Source organism: Bactrocera tryoni, chromosome 4, assembly GCF_016617805.1.
Source record: "Bactrocera tryoni isolate S06 chromosome 4, CSIRO_BtryS06_freeze2, whole genome shotgun sequence".
Taxonomy (NCBI): domain Eukaryota; kingdom Metazoa; phylum Arthropoda; class Insecta; order Diptera; family Tephritidae; genus Bactrocera; species Bactrocera tryoni.
Window position 1 is genome coordinate 40,746,628 of NC_052502.1, and position 22,100 is coordinate 40,768,727.

At 35.0% G+C, this 22,100-nt stretch overlaps 1 protein-coding gene across 1 annotated transcript in view; it reads right to left on the minus strand.

Annotated features, from left to right (window-relative positions):
• LOC120773852 (muscle segmentation homeobox) overlaps positions 1-22,100 on the minus strand; it is a 55,028-nt gene continuing 32,928 nt past the window's right edge. The window contains exons 3-7 of the mRNA XM_040102990.1: positions 19,582-19,760; positions 15,101-15,208; positions 4,166-4,342; positions 3,997-4,102; positions 1-1,049 (exon numbers count right to left, since the gene is read on the minus strand). Of these exons, the coding sequence (XP_039958924.1) occupies positions 943-1,049; positions 3,997-4,102; positions 4,166-4,342; positions 15,101-15,208; positions 19,582-19,760 (677 nt within the window). The 3' untranslated portion in view covers positions 1-942. The remainder of the gene's footprint in view (positions 1,050-3,996; positions 4,103-4,165; positions 4,343-15,100; positions 15,209-19,581; positions 19,761-22,100) is intronic.

Below are 22,100 nucleotides of genomic sequence, written 5' to 3' on the forward strand. Positions count from 1 at the left end.
TATACTTTATAGGGTCTCCGACGCTTCCTTCTGGGTGTTACAAACTTGATATACCCTGTTCAGCGTACAATAATGAAAGTTGTCAAATATAAACGTCATGTAAGCACGTCTTTAAATGAGACTGACTAAAAAGGAGACCCGATATACATATGTGTGTCAATGAAATTTTTAACTACAAATCTCTACTGAAGTGTGTCACAACTGACAACATCAAGCAAAACAGCGCTGATCGCGGTGACCTTTTTCAAATGACCTAAATTAATCATATATAGTAATCTAAATTAAATATTTAAATTATTACCAAAAAAATGAATTTCCCTTTCAGGAATAAATCTTGGATATAATAGATCTTACATAAAAAATGAGAGCCAATGTGAAGAAAAGTGTTTTTTACAAAAAGAAAATCAACGACAAAAAAAAAAATAATGAAAGGATCAAGCACCAGAGTCATTTTACTTCTAATCTTAACTTTATCGCAGTAAAATACTTTCAAAAATTACTGAAGATGCACATTAAATTCAAAAAAACTTGGCCAATATCATATTTAGAATATATGTATGTATGTAGAAATCCATTTTTAGGTTCTATGATTTCAATACGCACCTTAGCTTTATGCTTAGGTATATGTACACAACATTCACATTGTCACAATTAATCATACATAATATACACTTTCTTTTGTTTTGGGACTTATAAATTATTTTTTCACTTTCCATTTGATCATGCTATTTTTGATATTGCGATTTGTTTTAAAAAACGTTTAACAAACTTGCACCTGACATGGGTGACACTGTCCATATTCTACCTACATACATTAGTAATTCATCACTTGACGGCATTCCTTTAAAATACAAATATTGAATAACCCAGAGAACCAGGATCCCAATTTTCATTTCATAGCTCCATATTTGTATTTTAAAAGAAGTCGTCAAAAGTCTTCGATTATGTTTGATATTGCAGCATTGGCGCGGATAAGTTAGGATGGTGCGAACTGTTCATGCGTAAGGCTGATAAGCTTTTGTTGTACCATTCATCCTCCGGTGACATACCTTGAAATATAAAAATGCATTTATGTAAAAGTTAGTAAAATTTTAATGCGTTTATGAGGCTACATATTTTCTATTTTAGTGTTTGTGATTGTAAGCTCTGATATCTAACGTCAATAACGTCTTCAATACTAATGGCAGCGAATATCAATACGACCAATTAATATTGAAGAACATACGAATATAAGAATAAAAGAGCTGCTATCAGGAAGAGCAAATACAAACTTACATCTACTATCACGAGGCATTAGCCTTTTGGAGAGCATACACTAAAAATGTGCCTGTATTATCTGTATAAAAGTAGGTGCCGCAGCTGTAAGCAAGAAGGGAATATGGAAACAGTTTTCCACTTCCTATACGAATGTCCAGCTTCAGCACAAATTCGACACAAAATTCTTGGAACCCATCAAGCACCAAACCTTCAATAGTTGTTCACAAAAAGCATAATGGACATGAGTACTTTCATTGAGAGCACCAAATGCTTCGTGCGCAACAATGAAACGGAATAGCAAAGCTATAAGGTCCTACGACGCTACGAGCGCTAACTGAGCTTCTGGTGGCGGTAGTACCAGAAGAATGTGTTTATTACAATAACAACAACATGCGGGAATAGAAAATCGATGATCCAAGTATCATAAAACTGGATAAGATGAAGATTCTTGCAAGGCAATGGAATCAAAGCAATGGAATCAAAGATACAAAATATCACTTCCTACACACGGCATGAAGCAGTTATACCATTTACGTTCGAATTTATCATAATTATTTATTAAAATCTTAAGACAAGTATACTCTGCGGTTTTTGTGGAGCAGCTACTAAAAGAAAAATTCACTTGCCAATCTTATCGATAAACAACAACAAGCTGTTTTATTGTGTAACAATACTAATGTGAACTAGGCCTGGAAATTTCATCCGGATAATTAAATTAACCGGTAAATTAGAGTCTCCACGGATCTAAACAAAGAATCCGTGTATTAGATTATCCTAATATATTATTTGGATATCAGGATAGGAGAAATTAATGCTACGGAACAATATACGGCAGATATGTAGGTAAGGAAGAATGAATACAGGTTTCGGTTTCGTAAAACACACTAAAACATAAAAAAATGTTTTAAACCCTAGCATTGTTAAACTTCAACGTCTAAGCGCTTAAGATATGCGGACGACATTGTCATTTTAATAACGGATCATTCTCTATACAGTCCAGAATTGGTTATCACAAGCGAGTCTGGGGTTGAACCCGGATAAAACGGATCTGCTTGTGTTCACAAGAAAGCACAAAACTCCTCTATAGAGGTTCCCTTCGATAAATGGGACACAACTCTCTCTCAAGAACCAAGTACCTTGGGATAGTCTTGAAAAGCAAACTGCTGTAGAAGCAGAACGTGGAAGAAAGAGTGAGGAAAACTAGAATGATTTATATGCAGGTTGGCAAATGCTCCGCATCACCTGGGGGCTGCACTGGTGCTACACAGCTATTGTAAGACCAATTCTGCTCTGTAATGCAGCATTAGTATGGTATACAGGCGTGCGGAAATCCACCTACCGCAAGCCAAAGGAAAGAGTTCAGAGGATCGCTGCGCTGTGTATAACGGGAGCTTTAAGAACAACTCCAACGGTGACTCTTGAACTGGTACTAAACCTACTTTACATATAGAACCTTCGGGCATAGCCCGATGGGTAATGCGGTTTGGCAAACACCGACTACATGATCCCACTTTTCAACTGGGCAAGAAGGTTCAAAGTAAATATAGAAAAAGATGGTTGGCGTATACTCGTAGTTATGTTAGCTACGCGCAACACTCTAAACATGTATACGGATGGCTTGAAAAAGGCTGACGGAGTTGGTGCGAAGCTATATGTACTTGTATTGTTCAGAGTTAGGCATAAGGCGGTTTTTTACGTTTCCGAACCACTATCATATAATATTTCAAGCCGAGGTCTTAACCATTGCGAAAGCCGCGGAGCTAGCGGAGCAGTTATGGAAAATGTTGCCAGAAGCGAGCAACTTCACTTCTACTGCGTCCCAGGCCATAAAGGCATCGAGGCCAATGAAATAATGGACCAAGAATGATGTACGGTTAACACCTGAAAACGTGATCAACATTGGGAAACCCATACATTGTCTATACTAACTGGTCACTGTCTCGTGGCGACACACGCCCGCAGAATGAGGCCGACAGATTGTGACTAATCCCTTTACCTTTATCAAATTAATCGATTCAACGCGTTCATATTTGAAAAATACCTAATAAGACATGTATGTATTTTCACATTTATATGTATGTACTCGTGTACATACTCGTATATAAGTGGGAATGCAATAATGTGAGCATAATGACTATCACTTATATGCCAAACGGAATAATCAAATTCAATGAAGTAAGCAATTGCCTCATTTCCCTTTATATTAGGTGCCGCAACGCCAAATAATTGATTTTGTCTAAGGCTTTCGTCTTTTTACTAAGGATCTAGTCTTGCTTTCTTGTACTTTCAAGACGCTTTCGGTGCCTTGCCAAGGAGGAACTTCAATTTAAGAAACGGAAATGCGACCAATGCGAATGAGACTTTCTGCATATATGATGAATTGAAGAAAATAAATGCATAATTTCCTGCTAAAACATACATATGTTTGTATGTGTCGATATATGTTTATGCATGATTCTTTGAACATGCGAAGTTTTCTTGACTTATCCGTTCAAGCAGAACATCTTATAATCTGCGTATATTCGAAATGAGTGTAAGTACATACATATGTATGCACAGATACACATGTGAATACGTATGCAAATACATAATTGTATAAAACTCCCAGCTTTAATTATCTTCCTAACTAGGGCTCACTATTCATTGCAATTTAATTCAGCAATGTTGCTTAGGCTTAGTATAACACATAACACACACACATACACATAAAATGTTGCTATTTAACATAATTAAACATACCCATTGAATCTTGCCGCACCCCCACGGAACCCATATTGCTGCCATGCGTCATTGTGAAAGGTTGTGTCATGCCAGGATATGAGGAAGCGCCCATTTGAAATAAGTCCTGGAAAAGAGAGTGGTAAATACTTTTCTGCAAAAATTGTGAAAAATGCGTTTTAAATCATACCTGTGGATATCGATTTATCGAATTATGATGTGGATAGGGCTGGTAACCACGTGATACACCATATCCTTGAATATTCCTCATCATACCATTGCAGGAGGGGATCACAGATGGAGCTAAAGCTTTCTGCAGCTGTTTTTCCTGTTTTCGGTATTTTGCGCGTCGATTTTGAAACCAAACCTTTGGAAAAAGAACAAATTTTTTTATTTAAAATATCTATTCTATTGATCAAGAATAAAATATCATATATATTTCATTCACAATAAAACGTGTGCTGCTTTATATGATTATAAAGTAACATCGCCACAATTATGCCAGATTGTTGTTAAGAAAATCGAAATTCTCTAATCCGGAAATAAAGTTGTACTACTGTGGTGCATACCTAACTGCAGGACCAAAAAAGATTGGTGTCGAGTTTTACAAAAATATTAAATTTATGACGCTAAGGAATCGTAAGTTCAAGATATTAGTTTGGATGGCGCTGATGATCATCGAAAATATTGAAAGATACTATTTTATTTAAAAAGCTGTTCTAAACTCAAACCTGAAGGTCTGGCCACAGTGGAAAGACAATGTGCATTTAACCGTTCAAAATTATTGCACAAATAAAACCATAATTTCTGTTACACATATCAAGAAATCTCCGGTTAATCGAGCGGCCCGCCAAAAACACTGAACTCAGTCCAACTCAAATATCTGCGATATGCTTTCAGTCAAAATTTACCTTCTTGAGGAACAATATAAACGGGCTTAAGGCACTTGGAGTACAAATTTAGTGCATAAATAATATTTCTTTACTAAACAAGTGAAAACACAACAATGTGACACTCTTTCTAAAAATTTTTAGTCAGAGACTTTTTAATTTATAATGACTATACCTCTACCTATATTTGCTGTAATATGTAAAAAGGAGAACAGAATGGCTAAAACGAGTTAGACGATTGTGTTTTGCCATCCTCCAGACAACTAGTAGTGAGGTAATCACGTGTTCGAGTTTATTTTTTAATACTTTTATTGAAATATTATTTTAAAAGTTTTGAAACGTTTTGTGTAGTTAAAATGGCTTCGATATCCAATTTCGTTTTTTAGTAAATCTACCTAGTCGGACAAGAACTTAAATATGTGACTATGAGAATCACAACAGGCAGGTAAAGGTTCGACGAAGTTCCACCACGACAGTAAGTTTTCATTTCGTTGGTACTCTTGTAAAATAGGTCATTTTAGATGAGATATCAATCGCATCGACAGAATTTACAAATTCGCTTGCAGAATAAATAGTAAAACGTCCAGTTTTTAATAAATCTCCTGCTCTCTCATGCTAGGAAGTGGTAAGTACTAGTAGTCACCTCCGATTGCCTGATATATTTTGAATACATAGCACTTCATGTTTATAAAGAAACACGCTCGCAGTTTGACCGCTATTAAAACAATGTTTTCTATAGATTTAAGCCCCTCCCACTGTATTCGTAAATGTTGAGTTATGGTTTCAAAGCTCTCGGCATTGAACAGCGAGAGATCTCCTCCTGAGTTAGATGTGCTATTCAATTATCTAATGTTTTATGCGACATCGTAGCTTTGTAGGTCAATGAAACCAAAAATTTAGTTCAAACCGTGAAATTAAATTTGTGTTCATTTAATTTTAAACACATCCGCCGACCGAACGTTCAATTTGTACTGAAATAATTACGTTGGGTATTCCTTATCTTTGGTTTTCACATAAATATTTCAGTTAGAACGCTTTAAAGTCAGTTGGCAAATGATAGCATCGGCAACCAGTGAATTAAATATGTGGAAAAACGTAGAGAGAAGAAAGTGGAAAAATATGTAATACGAAAATTGTATTTTCCTATACAAATGTATATAAGTATGTATGTATGTATGTGAGTGTTTGCTGGATGTATGCACATAGTTATGTATTACATTGACTGTATATTTGTTTTAATACAAATAAGCAAGTGTGTATGTGTGTATGTGCGCCATCAAATGGATCCTTAATTGAGTTACTCCGCCCACCATTCGTTCAGTTACAAACACATTTTCATCCACGCAAAAGCAAGCAAGAAAACAAGCAACCAACCAACGAACCCACTCGACTGCTAGCCCGCCGGCCAACGAACCACCTGCAACCACCTACACACTCATTCATGCACAGGCGCATAACCATCGTCACCATCACCATCATCAACATCAACATCAACATCGCCATCAACGCCACCACCATCATCTGTTTCCCAACATTGCAAAGTTAAATCCGCCATTCCTGAAAGCAAAAAGCAGCCAAGCGAACACAAATATACCCTTAGTACACAGACGAACAGACAACTAGCAAATGGATGGAACGGATCCCAATTTCAACCCAAGGGGGATGAGGCAAATCGGCAGCAGTAAATGTTGAAATGAATTTCGAGCAAACTTACACACAAACATACCAAATTTGTACAGGATTACCCTGCAGATAGTTGAGCCCTCTCGAGCCTAATGTAAGGCCAAAATGTTTTCAAATTATATCTTTAAAATCTTCAGTCTTATTAAGTACGAGTATATGTTGAAGTTCTGTTTTAGATCGCAACAATTTTCTCCATAAAATATAAATACCATATGTATGAAAGCAGTGAAATATTTTGAGATTAACTACTATTTCCAACATGACGGTTAGTTTTTATTATATAAAAACACTCTTCCAGGTGCTTTTATAAATTCTTTCTTGGAATTTTGTAAATGATGTTGCTAACTTAAAAGGGCGTTTGAACTCACTTACCTTAAATCGAAGCCGAGTGCACTAGCTTAAAATATTGGGGACATAATATGAAAGCAAGCAGTTCGCAGCAACTCGGACTGAAATATCGAGATCTTAAATTGAAAGCGTACAAAATTCAGCGTGTGCAAGAACTGAAGCCTATCTCTTGAAAAGTTACAAAAAGATCCGACGTTTTCGGGGCAAATTTTGTTTAGCGATGAGGCCCATTTCTGGCTCAATGGGTATGAAAACAAGCAAAACTTCTGCATTTGGGCCGAAGAGCAACCTGAAGCGATTCAAGAGCTGCCATTTCTTAAGGAAAAAAGAACGTTTGATGTGGCCGGTGGAATCTTCATTTCACATTTCTTCAAAAATAATACCGGTGAGAACGTAAGCGTCAATGGCGACTGTTATCGTGGCATGATAACCGACTATTTGCTGCCTAAAATTGAAGCCCGTGATCTTGGCGATATTTTTTTCAACAAAACGGCGCCACTTCCCACACATCGCATCAATCAATGGATTGAGAGAACACTTTGGTGTTTTTGGCCGGCCAATTGGCCACCAAGATCGTGTGATACCGTTAGAATTTTTCCTGTGGGGACATGTAAAGTCTAAAGTCTATGCGGTAAATCGCGCTTCGATTCAGACCTTGAAGCAAAACATCAAGAGTCATTCGACAGTTACCAGTCGAAATGTTCTTACGATTCATCGAAAATTGAACTCAACGGATGGCCCATCTGAGACGTAGCCGTGACCAACATTTGAAAGAGATAATATTCAAAAAATAAATGCCAAAGAATGTTCTTTCGAATGATAATAAACATTCCCCATAAAATTTGAAGTTTATATGTTTTTTTTTTTTAAGTAGAGAATGTTGAAATATATCACCCTTTACATATGTAAGTATGTATGTATGGTTTATGACATAGCGAATCGTATATCGTTTGTATATATAAACACATACACGTAGGCCATATAAGAACGGGTTATTCATTTTGTTACTAGATATCTTGTAGATTTAGCAAAGCTATCATTTCTAAAATAATATGATTTTCCCTAAAATGTTAAATGAACATACCTTCGAATGTACATTATTTTGATAGTTTATACTTTTTCATTTCAAGACCGCTAAGTATCCGCTGCAAGACACAGACGTTGCTGAGTCTTATTGCTTTATTTTATTTTGCAATCTACTTGTCATCAAGGCGCCAGCAATACGACGAACGCACACACAGTCATAATATAGACACAACACTAAGCTACCCCATTTTGTGATAAATTATTTTCTTCAAAAGCTTCCATCAACTTACATACATCTGTATGAACATATACATATGTATGAACATATACATATGTATGAACATATACATATGTATGAACATATACATATGTATGTATGTTCAAATTTCAGTAAATTCATACAAAAAAAATACGATATAAAAAACGACACAAAATAATATCGTCCTTCCATTTTGCTTGGCTTTCATCTTAAGACATTTCCACGTCTCCACCATTAAAATTGCTATTGCCATCATAGTCTTTGATGCTACCTCCATTAATATGGGTATATCTGTGTATTTACGATTGTATATGTATGTGCCGCAATGAACGGCGTCGTCAACTTGAGCTGCAGGATTTGCTCCCTTCTTTATACGCACTGCGCGACGTTTCGGAATTTTTCGTTTATTTTCTGTTTGCTTCCCTTTTCCATTCGCCTTCCTTCATATTATATTCAATTTCAAATTTAGCATTTCTCTATATTTTTTATTCAAGCCTTGTTTATTTTGTATTTGGTTGTGTGATGAAATTTCAAAGCGATATAACCGCGTAGCAAGATGATAAATGGGTGAGGTAAGAAGGCTGGGATTAACACTGGTCATTATGGCATGATTAGTAGGGGTTTTATTAAAGTTTGAATATGAATTTAAAAACTCTCACAATATCAGTTTGTATTTTGTAACAAAGCATGCTGTTATTACTAAATATATAAGTAGATATACAAGGTGCTTTCCAAAGTAAACAGGAGTTTTTGAATCTAGCGCCGCCTGGGGGAGAGCCATCTATGTATATATCGACCGGTGCGTTAGAATCTGCTATCTTTATCGATTGTCCATTCATGACATTTCATTGATTGGAAGTGAAGCTATTGCGTTTTAAGTGTCAGTATGTTTGTGTTATCGGTGCGAAAATGAGCTTCGAACAAAGAGCCAACATTAAATGTTGCTTTAAAATTGGTAACACTTTTACCGAAACGTTTCAATTGATGAAACAAGTTTATGGCGATGATTGCCTATCACGTAGCAGAGTGCACGAGTGGTTTCAACGTTTCCAAAGTGGTCGTGAGGACATAAATGACGATCGACATGTGGGCCAATCAAAATCCGTGTTCACCGGAAATTCCATCGAAACTGTGTGTGAATTCCTTAAAAATCAGCCGAAATCATCATTGAAATTCATTGAAATGGAATTGAACAACTCCAAAACATGGATCTATTGCATTTTGACGGAACATTTGGGCTTACGAAAGGTGTGTGAAGGGTGTGTTCCGCACAAATTGACTGACGACCACAAATTGCTCAGAATCCAACATTTGAAGGACGATTATTTGACCAAAAATCACATTTTAACCATTTAACCACTCACCGTATTCACCTTATATGGCACCGTGCGACTTCTTCCTTTTCGGAAAAATGCATTTGCCCACGAAAGGAAAGCGTTATGCAGACGTAGAGTCCATTCAAAAGGCTTGCACCGGCATACTGACGGCCATACCGGCCAACGAAAAAAAAAAGCACTCGTTCAACATGCTTTTGGACCGTGCTAAAAGCTATATTGAAGCAGAAGGATTTTGAATAAAATAAATTGAGTTTGCAGAATAAACTATTTGTTCTGTTTTTTTTACAGTCCTCTTTACTTTGGAACACACCTTGTATAATAATTATGATTACATATTATTTCGTCTTAGTTTTCTATTTTAATTACGTGTTCTTTCGTAAATATATAACATAGTACATATATGGAAAACAAGAACACACTGTTAAAATAAGCAATTTTTTGAAGGGTCCATCCGTGTACTTCTACTCGAGATAATTTTATCAAAAGTATCTCAACGAAATAAGAGGGTATACAACTTTTCTTACCTAACGATTTTTTCTATCATTTTTAAGAAATGAAGATACATATCGTGTTATAATTTTCAAAATAATCAGTATGACGAATTGATTACTTGATGCAGAAACATATTAGATGTCTTTTTCTCAGTAGGATGATTCTCTTAAAAAATGTCGTTATAGAGTATAATAGTTTTGATCAACCAACGGTAGGTTGTATGTTATATATAAATAATCAGGAGGAAGAGACAAATAGGTTTTTAGAAACCTCTACGAAAATATCTTCACCCTGCGCCTCTGAGGTAAGCCAATTCACGTCACAAAACAGTCGAAATCGAACCTTAACTTTTTAAGTCTTCAGATACCGAAGTGGACCTAACTGCCTATAGCTTCTTTGAATCGAAAATAACAGTAAAACTCTAAAATAATATTGAAGCTCAGAAAGAATATTTTCCTGATAATTGTATGAAATACTTTCCATATCGCTCATATATGGTACTTAATATAAAGACTTCGAATTTCCGGTTGACCTTATGCCGTATATACCAGTCAATATGTGTGAGATATGTTAAAGAACTAAAAGAGCGTCTCTCTATAATAACAATATATTCTCTTGCCTAAACTGGATAAAAGCGGGTCAATACTAACACAATATACGAGTTTAAAACTTTCGATTGATAAGATGTCTTAGGTGGATAAGGCATCTTAGTAAAATTTAATAAACGTATAATATCCTGGTTATTTAAGCAAATGTATATGGGAAAGAACGATTGCAAATCGAAAGTATTTTCGTTTTAAGCAATAAGACCGATTTGATTTTCGCTGCTATATAAATTCGGACTGCAGATACATTTCGAATTCTATCTGGAATCTGAACCAAATTTGCCACATCTCATCAACTCTGAAGGCTTCAATGATTTAATAAAAGTCTTAAAACTACAAAAAAATAAAGAATATTTATTGACAGCGCGGTTAAAATAAATTAAAGAAAACTATATAAATGGACTACGCTTGTGTCAAGACATGAAATATTTATCTTTGAGCCATGCAAATTGCGAGTATAAAATGTTAGGTTACACCCGACCCCATTCCTCATTTGTTTGCCCCTAGATATTGCGAATATGTTAATATATTGAGTAGAGCCCTCAATGGATGCAATGGGTGCACAATTTTTATACTCTCGCAACAAAGTTGCCAAAGAGAGTATTATAGTTTTGTTCACATAACGGTTGTTTGTAAGTCCTAAAACTAAAAGAGTCAGATATAGGGTTATATATACCAAAGTGATCAGGGTGACGAGTAGAGTCAAAATCCGGATGTCTGTCTGTCCGTCCGTCCGTCTGTCCGTCCGTCCGTCCGTACAAGCTGTAACTTGAGTGAAAATTGAGATATCATGATCAAACTTGGTACACGTATTCCTTGGCTCCATAAGAAGGTTAAGTTCGAAGATGGGCAAAATCGGCCACTGCCACGCCCACAAAATGGCGGAAACCGAAAACCTATAAAGTGTCATAACTAAGCCATAAATAAAGATATTAAAGTGATATTTGGCACAAAGGATCGCATTTAGGAGGGGCATATTTGGACGTAATTTTTTTTGGAAAAGTGGGCGTGGCCCCGCTCCCTACTAGGTTTTTTGTACATATCTCGGAAACTGCTATAGTTAAGTCAGCCAAACTCTATAGAGTCGTTTTCTTCAGACATTTCCATATACAGTTCAAAAATGGAAGAAATCGGATAATAACCACGCCCGCCTCCCATACAAAGGTTATGTTGAAAAGTGCGTTAACCGACTAACAAAAAACGTCAGAAACACTAAATTTTACGGAAGAAATTGCAGAAGGAAGCTGCACCCAGGCTTTTTTTAAAAATTGAAAATGGGCGTGGCCTCGCCCACTTATGGACCAAAAACCATATCTCAGGAACTACTAGACCGATTTCAATGAAATTCGGTATATACTATTTTCTTAACACCCTGATGACATGTACGAAATATGGGTGAAATCGGTTCACAAGCACGCCTTCTTCCAATATAACGCTATTTTGAATTCCATCGGATGCCTTCTCTGTATAATATATACATTAGGAACCAATGATGATAGCGGAATAAAACTTTACACAAATACGGTATTTGAAAAATATGTAAATGACGGATAATGAAATCTCGATTATCACTTTATCATGCCAGAGTATAAAATGTTCGGTGACACCCGAACTTAGCCATTCCTTACTTGTTTCATATGTTATTTTAGAATTTCATTATCATTAAATTATCATTAAAAGTTGAATCAGAGTTCCATTAAATTTTGTGGGCACAATAAAATTTCTAGTGCCGAAACTTTCAAAATGTTGGAATAGGTCTTCGGTGATAATTGTTTGTTGCGAGCAAGTGTTTTTGATTGGTTCTTTGAAAATTATTCAAAGAAAAATATAATGCCGAACATGCAACAAAAAAGACCAATCATGTGTCAACAAAGAGATATTAAGAAGAGCAAGACCACGTAAAACCAATATTAGTGTTGACAAAACCATAGTACGGAAGAGCAAAGCCGATTCTGTTAAGTCATCCAGAAATTTGATGATCGATATTAATGACGAAAATGGTGTGGACGTGTCCAGAAAGCTTTTTGGACGAATTAACATGAAGGAACCACTTCGGTCAAAATGACACATCAAAACTCGACTGGCATTTGCAAAGGCCCACAGAGACAAACCAGCACAACGGAACGTGCTTTGGAGTGACGAAATCAGGATAAATAAGACGGGTCTAGATGGACACACATTTGTACTGGACATTTATGCAAGGCAATGATCCAAAGCACACCGCAAAGGTAGTAAAGCATTGGCACGACAATAGATATTGGATTGGTCTGCACAAAGCCCGGATCTGAATCCAATAGAAAATTTATGGAATGAATGTCAACAAAATAGAAAGCGAAAAATTTTAAAAATTAAGATTTATTATATATATATACTATATATATATAGTACAATATAGTAATGAAGTGAACAATCTTATGCCTTTTTTTATAATTTTTATACATTTTTGCCCTTTTTTTTTAACCCTTTTCAGATTGTGCTATTTATGTGTCCCAGCTACCATATAGGATACCAATGTTTTCGTCTTTTTTTAACGATAATATAATTTTTATTGTTTAATGACTTAATAATAAGATAGTGAAAATAAAATACAGGCCTCTTTAAATCATTAAGTGATAAACTTAAGCGGCTATGCCAGTGTGACGCTTGAAGAATTAGGCGATTTTCGTGAATTTTTTTTAAAGAAAGTACTAGATTAAATGTTTCGACGTTCTATGGACGTAATAAGTATATATTAGCTATATTAAATTTTTTTTTTTTGCAAAAGTATTGAAAAATAACGGAGTTATGTGCTGTCTGCGGAAGTGCCGAAAAAAAGTGCTTCAATTGCTGGCATGGCTCCGGTCGAATGAGTAGGTGAAACAAAAAAATTCAAAATGTTTATTAAACTTAAATATATTTTCTATACAATGAACTACGATCTTTGAAAAATATCAAAAATTAGGAAAATGGCGTAATTTTGAAAAAAAAAAATCGTTTTCTTACGAAAAAAATGGTCGTTTTTTTAATGCCAAATTGACAATTTTCAACCACTCAAAAAGATTGTAGTCCATTGTATAGCAAATGTATTCAATTATACCCAGTTTTAATTTGAAGTCGATCGGTCAATTTTTCGTTGAGTTATGACGTCAGCAATTTTGAAAAATGTCGTTTCGAGAAAAACGCGCTTAAAGTTTCACTTATATATGTATGTCTGAACCTCTTAGCTGTCGCTGTTTAGAACGCTGCCATTCAAAAACTTTTCAAGATACGACCTTGCCGATTTCACAGGATATTTTTGAATATATAAACTATCGAAAAAGCAAGAAAAAAAATTTTTTTGAAAGTGTCACACTGGTATAGCCCCTTAAGGAATATATAAAAGTTATTTATTTGATGACCAAGTGTGCTATATATGTGTCCATGGCTGTATATTCAGTAATCGCAATAGCCTGTAGAAAGACTAAAGTGTATTTAAAGTATACAATTTTCAGTACAATTATTAATTTGTACATATGTATGTGTTTATATAATATATTTGCAAGTAAGTGCATATGGGTAATCGCAGATTAAATGTGTGATAAGGTTTTAAAAGCGCATTATCAAGTCATCAAATGACAAATGTGATGCGATGTCATCAGCTTTCAACTCTTACCAAATAGCGCCACCAACAACACCAAACACTCTTAAGGTTTGAACCATTAACCACCGTCTTATTAGCGAGCGAAAACCATATTTTATTGCAAATGTTCAAATATTTTCGATTGCGGCAGTACTATTACAAATTGAGCAGCAACCCCAGCAATTTGAAGAACGCTGCCGGCCTTTTCGCCTTCCCGCCTACCCTTGGCCAGCCGCTATTTGAGTCGGCACAGAAGCGCTTTTAAGTCTACATCTGGTCTAAAATATTCACGAGCAAGTTAAAATAACGCAACATACTTTGAGGCGTACCAGCGACAAGTGTTACAGTAATATGAGCAAGGGTGCTTCACCAACGGCACCACCCATCGACTTTACTTGCCGCACAAGTATTTCGCCCTAACGAGGGTTGGCGTCATTATAAAACTATAAATTAATTATAGCTGCGGGGCACAAAGGGAACTACGTGTGTAAATCCATGACGAACCATGTGCATACATATGCGAGTAAATGTATGTACGCATGTAAGCGGGTTTTGATAGCCTTCTAAGCCGATGCATCGGATGTCAACAGTTCGAATTGTTTTGTATTGAAATAAAATAATGATTGCACTTTACAGCGACACTGCGGCCAAATGCTAGACGCGTTGCAAGCATTGAATCGGAATAATCGCCGACTAATCGCTAATCATGATTAGCACGGGCAGCAAAGTGATACATACGTGTACATTCGAGTACAAAGAGATATCTGATCGGGCGACAATGGAGTTTGTGTTTTTAGCATGTTTTTTATGATTATGATTAGTTGCGCTATTGTGGTGAGTCTAATTGTTTATTGTGCGACCATTATCTCAACTGTGGGCTAACTTACTTGTATTCGTGCTTCATTCAGCTTCGTCGTTCGTGCCAGTTCCTCTCTGCAGTAAATGTCCGGGTAATGTGATTTTGCAAATGCTGCCTCCAGCTCGGCTAGTTGCTCCTAAAAAAATATCAAAAATATATTTTTAAACTCACAAATTTTATTACCAATGATAAGAAAATAGAACATTGTCTTCAAAACTATATTCATAACTTAACTTATTTAACAAATATTTCATACATCGCAAACAAATAGAGTTAAGTTTATAAATTTATAAAATTGTCACCAATATAACGTACTTATATATGTACTAATATACTCGTATAGTAGATACACCAAACTATTATGGCGAAAATGGTTGAAATTTATCCACGAATCAACTCTGCTCTCAATCTTATATTTAAAATAAGAATGAAACGCATTTTGTTATGTGCCCGCATAACGTCTGAATATTGATTATACTGGTAGTTGTTACTGAATAAGAAAAAGTTGAATAACAATTTGAGAAGAGTGCGCAATAGCTCACAAATATTCCTGAAGCACAGAATAATTCAATATTTAAACGGCAACGATCAAACTTGTGTGTTCTTACGTGTACTACTATCTGGGTTTTAGCCGTCGATTTTGCTATTACATTCGATGGATGTTGATCAAAACATTACAAGATGTTTAGTTATAGGGCGTGAGAAGCGCCATCTTCTGCTCAACTCCTGCACTATTATACTTACACTATAACAAGAATGTATGTATGTATGTACCATTCCTTAAGGGGTTAGGGGTAGTCAGAATTTTCGAAAAATTAATTTTTTTTTTTTGCATTTTTGTTAAACGTAATATCTTGAAAATATTCGCTGAAAATTTGAGTTGATCCGATAATTAGTTTTTGAGTTATTCGAGAAATAAGAAAGAGAGCTCGGGCACTTCAAAGCGCTAGTGTGAAACTTTAAACGCGTTTTTCTCAAAACTATGTTTTTTGAACTGGTGACAACTGTAACTCGAAAACCGTTCAGTAAATTTTAATGAAATTTATACAGCTTTTCGAATACATAATAAACTCGGGCCTGATCGAAGGATTTTTTTTTTCAAAAATTTCGATTTTTTAAGATCAATTAACTGTTAATTTTTCGCAAAAATTTAGAAAAAAATTTCCTGAGGCCGCCATTTTGTTAATTTTGAAAAAAAAAAAAATCTTCGATCAGGCCCAGGATTATCTATTTATAAAACTAATTTGTTTGTCCGATTGATTTTAGATGAATCTCCAAAGACTTATGGTTGTCACCGCAAGTACCTTTTTTTGGAACAGGGTCAACACAAACAACTATAACTTTGGAAACTAAAATTTTTTTTTTGAAATTTTCGTGACCTCAAGTCAACACATTCTATAATAATGCCATATTACTACTTTTGTAAAATAACACGATTTAATAACAAAAAAAATAGTGAAAATTCAAATTTTTTCGTGCCTCTGACTACCCCTAACCCCTTAAGTGATTTACGAAGTCAATAAAAAATGTAGATTACCAATTTAACTATTCCATTATATTGTTATCATGATTACTGTTATCCTCACATACCCAATATAATCAATTTAGTCCCTTTGATTTAGTTTATACTGCATCTACATAGGTTAATTATGTTCTTTTAGCACAAAAATTTTTGGAGTAGTAACAAAACTAAATTCCTATAACACTAGTTTACAGTCATTTTGCTTCTGTGATGTTAGAGACAGTATCTTGCTAAATTTGGGCAGCTAAAACCGAAAAATATAGTAAAAATTTCCTACCACGTAGGATTTTTTGTGTTATTGTCAAGGGGCGTAGGGGTCAAACCACTACCATTTACTAATATAACAAAAATAGCTGTACGGGATGGAAAATTTTTGAACTCAAATTTGTTATCAGGACACCTCAAATATAAAGATCTCTTAGCGCATTAGTCGCATTTTTTTCCTTCAGATTTGTTAGTAGTCTAATTTATATTTGTTAGTAAAATTATAATTTATTCAAGTTTTAGTGAAATAATTAATTTTTTATTCCTTTGCAACATTTGTAAAGCTGTTCAAAACGACGAGACAAGTTGAATTTCAGGTGACTATTTGGCAGTGAAAGTGATAAGTGCTGGAATATCTTCTCCGGATAATATTGTGTGCTTGTACTGAAAATGGATAAAATCAGGTCGGTATTACTGCCGTCCTCAATTACCTAATAAAATAGTTTCTTAGAACTAAATTTATATAGTAGGTCGTATGCTCATTCGGCTTAACTAATTACTATAACTTTATTTAGATCTGAAATATTTAGTTCAAAATCAACCAAACTAGTATACGTAAGCGTATTTGTGTCTGTATTTGAATAGTTTTGGTTAATTATACCCTGAACAGGGTATATTAAGTTTGCCACGAAGTTTGTAACACCCAGACGGAAGCTTCGAAAACCCTATAAAGTAAGTATATACTTAAATGATCAGTATGTTGAGCTGAGTCGATTTAGCTATGTCCGTCTGTCTGTCTGTCCGCCTGTCTGTATATATACGAGCTAGTCCCTCAGTTTTTATCGTATTGAAATCGTTTTGAAATTTTGTAATCGTCATTTTCTCTTGAAGAAGCTGCCCATTTGTCGGAACTGCCGATATCGCAAATCTATAACCTATAGCTGCCATACAAACTGAATGATGGGAATTAAATGCTTGCATGCGAAACTTCCTCATTTGACGATATATCTTAAGGAAATTTGGTTTCAATACGATAAAAACTGAGGGACTAGTTCGTATATATACAGTTCTGGACGACCTTCGACCTCTGATGAAAATATTAAAAAAGTTAAGGATATGGTGCTTAAAAATCGTCTGGAAAGAGCTCGACATTTCTCGGGAGTCCGTTCGAATGATTTTGGTGCATATTTTGGGCATGAGCATTGATTTTTGCTCGACTCGTCCCGATAAAGTTGAAAGCTGTTTTTCAAAAAGAGTACCCTAAACTGGTCTCTTTGGTCGTGCTTGATAAGAAGTTCTATTTGACCGTATTGGTGAGCTTGCGTGAGAACAGCCGCGAAAACGGCCGGAGTTGTCGAAGAACAATTTATTTATTTTACACGATGATAATGCACCATCGCATCGAGCCATGATTGTGAATCGATCAAGCGCCGTATTCACCAGTCTTGGCTCAGTATGATTTTTTCTTGTTTCCCAAACTGGACTTGCCGCTCCGTGAAGCTCGTTTTCAGTCGATCGAAGAGATAAAACAAAATTCGCTGAAGGAGCTGAAGGACAACACAAAAAGTGCTTATGAAAAGTGTTTCAAGGACTGGAAAATCGCTGCCATAATTGTATTGCATCTGGTGGGGATTACTTTCAGGGCGACAAAATAAATATTGATGAATAATTAAATATTTTGCGTTTTCTCTACAATTTCCGTGTACTTTTTTCTCACAAAAACAAAAGTAAAACCCACTTTTCGACTAGAAAGAACAGAGAATCATATTGCATGTTGTCTTTACCAATGATTTTTTATACAAAGATGGGAAAATCAAAAACAGTTTAAATAGCTAAAAGTTAATAAAAAAAATTAGATGTTTCTGTTGGGTTGAATGGAGGGGTATTGACTGGTGACAAGTAGGGTATATGTGGAGTTTTGGTATCCAATAACATTTAGCCAAGAAATTTGATTGATATACCATGATGTATTACATTACAATACATTTCAAACATGGACCGACCAACAAGAAACAAAGTCAACCAGAAGGGGAGATAAATCGTCTTATACTATATACTGTATATATAGTATGTATGTTGGAGCTAGGGAAATTAAAACTAACAGCTTTGCAAGAATTGTATATAGTTATATATGTATGAAAAATGGTCCTTCCTGCTTACTTTTGAAAGTATACGGAGAAAAATACGTCCTTAAGTTTAAAGCTTATTTTCATGTAAACAAAATTTGTTAGAAAAACATCTTTTTTTGGCCAGTAACTCGTTTTTATCCAGCCACTTTTACCGATCTTTTGTACTTACTCATCAAAAATCGATTTGAATTTCGAATTTGTAAGGAAGTTCATTTAGTAATAAAATACTATTTTTGTCGATATCTTTCCTGAAAAAACCGATCGATTTATAATACTGTTCATGAATGTAACTGTATGATGAAAATGTATAATTTCTGTGTATATTTGTGCAGTACACATATGTAATTATACAAATATATTAAAACATTTGAATGTGCATTCTAATTTTTCAGGCAATTAGGCCGGACAATAAGTTTATGAAATGTCAGAATTAGATACACTAATTACTTTCCATAAATTCTTAACAAGATTTTCAATATATTAAATAAACGGGACTTGATTGCTTGCACCAACAGACAAAATTGGTTGCTAATATAATATTGTATATCTGCACACATATGTTTGTATAGATATGGTGGACGTACACACAAATGTTATGTAAACTAGACTAGTATTAAGATTAGAGTTGATTCGAACAAGATTTATGTAACTGACCTGTGTAAACGTCGTCCGATGTCTTCGTCTCGCTGGAGTCGGGCAGGATGCTGTGGTCGGTGTATGGCCGGCATGTTGACTTAACGAAGATAAACCATTTCCGGGCGACGTGACACCGCCGGAAACAGACGAGAGTCCCGTATTAGGTTCGGGCTTGAGCTTCTTAAATGCACCTTCCGCTGCAAAATTCAATTTAGTCCAAAGTAAACTATTTAATAAATATGTATGTACACTTAGTCGTCATTTATATATAAATTATATAAGTATGTATATTGTTTGCGTATGAGGTTAAATTAACTAGACTTGAGATAACTATGCCAACAGCTGTTGATTTCTTAAACACGTGACATTTATGTATAATTTGAGGCAAACTGGCATACAATGGCATGTACCCAGCTACACACACATACATACACGGATGTTCACACTTCTCGGCATACACATTTTTAAGACCTTCTATCTCATGCACTCTTATACGGTACATTCAGTCAAAGATGGCGACTTTAAGGCGGCATATAAAATACCGGCAAATTATTATTCAAAAAACGTTTAAGCGCCGCCAAGCACTGACCCTAAAATTATGAATAATTAGACTAACCAAACTGCGGCCACAACACAAGCAGAAAGTCAAGGCATACGCACACAAACACAAGAGGGCGAAAAGGCAGGAAGGTGTGTGCGAGTTGGTGACGTGCAAAAGATCAACAACAATAACACTTGTACATGTATACTATCGGTAGAACAATATTCCCGCAATGGTGAAGATGAAGCAGAAAACGTAAAATGTAAAGCACAGGTGCGTCTAACGGCAACGCAGCGGCCTAACGGTCATATGAATATGCAACATTGGGATAATTTATGCAAATTTTATATTAATCGAGGTGAAATTTCATCAAGTTAAAACTCATCCTAAGTAATTTGCGTATTTACATGAATGTCTGTCTGTCAGCTTTTACCAAGCAGGTAAAGAGCGACAAATTCGACAATCACTTAATTCGGAGTCCATGTAAAAGACGGTTTGGCGCAATGAGTAGTAGCTATGAAATACATTAGCGGCATTAGCGCAAAACTAATTTCGAAACTAACAGGTCAGGATACCACCGTGATAATAACAACCCATATTTTTCACCCCTTTGGAACTAATTCTAATTTTATGAAAAAAGTCTTGTGGCACGAAACACAAATTGTAGAACAATTGTAAGAACAAATATTATATCCATTCGCGGTTATTAACCTAGTCTTCGTGCGCAAAATTTCAATTGATTTCATACATTTTTGCGAGAATTAACAACTCGGCGACTTAAACTGGAAATTATGGAACTATTTCACTAAATTTGAGATCAGATCTTAAGGAGTTATATACATACAGTTTAAACTTTAAAAATTCGATAGTTTTTATTTTATTTTCTTAATGAATTTCTGAATATTTTCTAAGTTACACGCAAATTTGAAAAGGCGTTTCAGCACGCTTGAAAGTACAATACCAAACTTTAAACTCGTTTTTCCCAAAATGGTGTTTTCAAAGCCGGTGACCAACATTACTCGGAAACGGCTTAACCGATTAGTCTCAAATTTTAACACAAGATTCAAGTTTTTAGTAACAAGTCGGGGATTTTGCTCACCGATAAATACTTTAAAAACAATTTCAGACCGAAAGTTTGGTCAAAAATCGATTTTTTTTTAGAAACCGTCATTTTTTTTAAATCACTTGGCTTATTCCTTCGATTAATTACTGGATTTAGCATTACTTTAACGAAATCTGTGTGACTTTTTAATTTCAGAGGTTTAGAGACATAGTGGTCACCGCAAAACGTCTTATTTGAGAGAAGCTCCCGGAGATCAGCTGTAGTTTTTTTCCAAATAAATATTTTCACTAACACTAAGTCTTAAAATACAGTTAAAAGATACCATAACATGTGTACACATTTTTGGATAATAAATTAAAAAGTTTTCTCAGAAAAAAATCTGGAAAATTTAATCTTTTCGGCCTTCTAACGGTTTATAACCCTTTAAGATAAGATACCGATATATTACTAGATTTAGATCTATGTTTCCCACAATATACATAAATTAAGTTGATTTTTGTTAAAACACCCCATAATTCACCATGTTAAAATAAAATATAAGCTCATTTTGTTTTTATAAATTCATCTTTGTTTGAAATTCAATACCAGGGCCAATGAGAACAATATCAGACCAATGGACACCTCACGATTTTTCTTGTAATTAAAGCAAACATGATGTGAATAAATATTAATATCAACGAGTAAAGCCGAACAGAAATGAGAAAAACCACGCTAAAAGCTCTGAAAAAAGTTTTTAATTCTTATTTAAATATGTACCAGATTGAAGAATACATTTATAGGTGAAACCTTTGGATATTTGCTTCTTACAAAGTTAGTCTTTACAAAGTTCTCTTTATTGTAAGAGTAACAGGTCATGTGTATAAGGAGTATGGCCACTGTAGATTTTTTTAAAAATCGATTTTTTTGCTTAAGGGATCGTCTCAGTGTGAAATT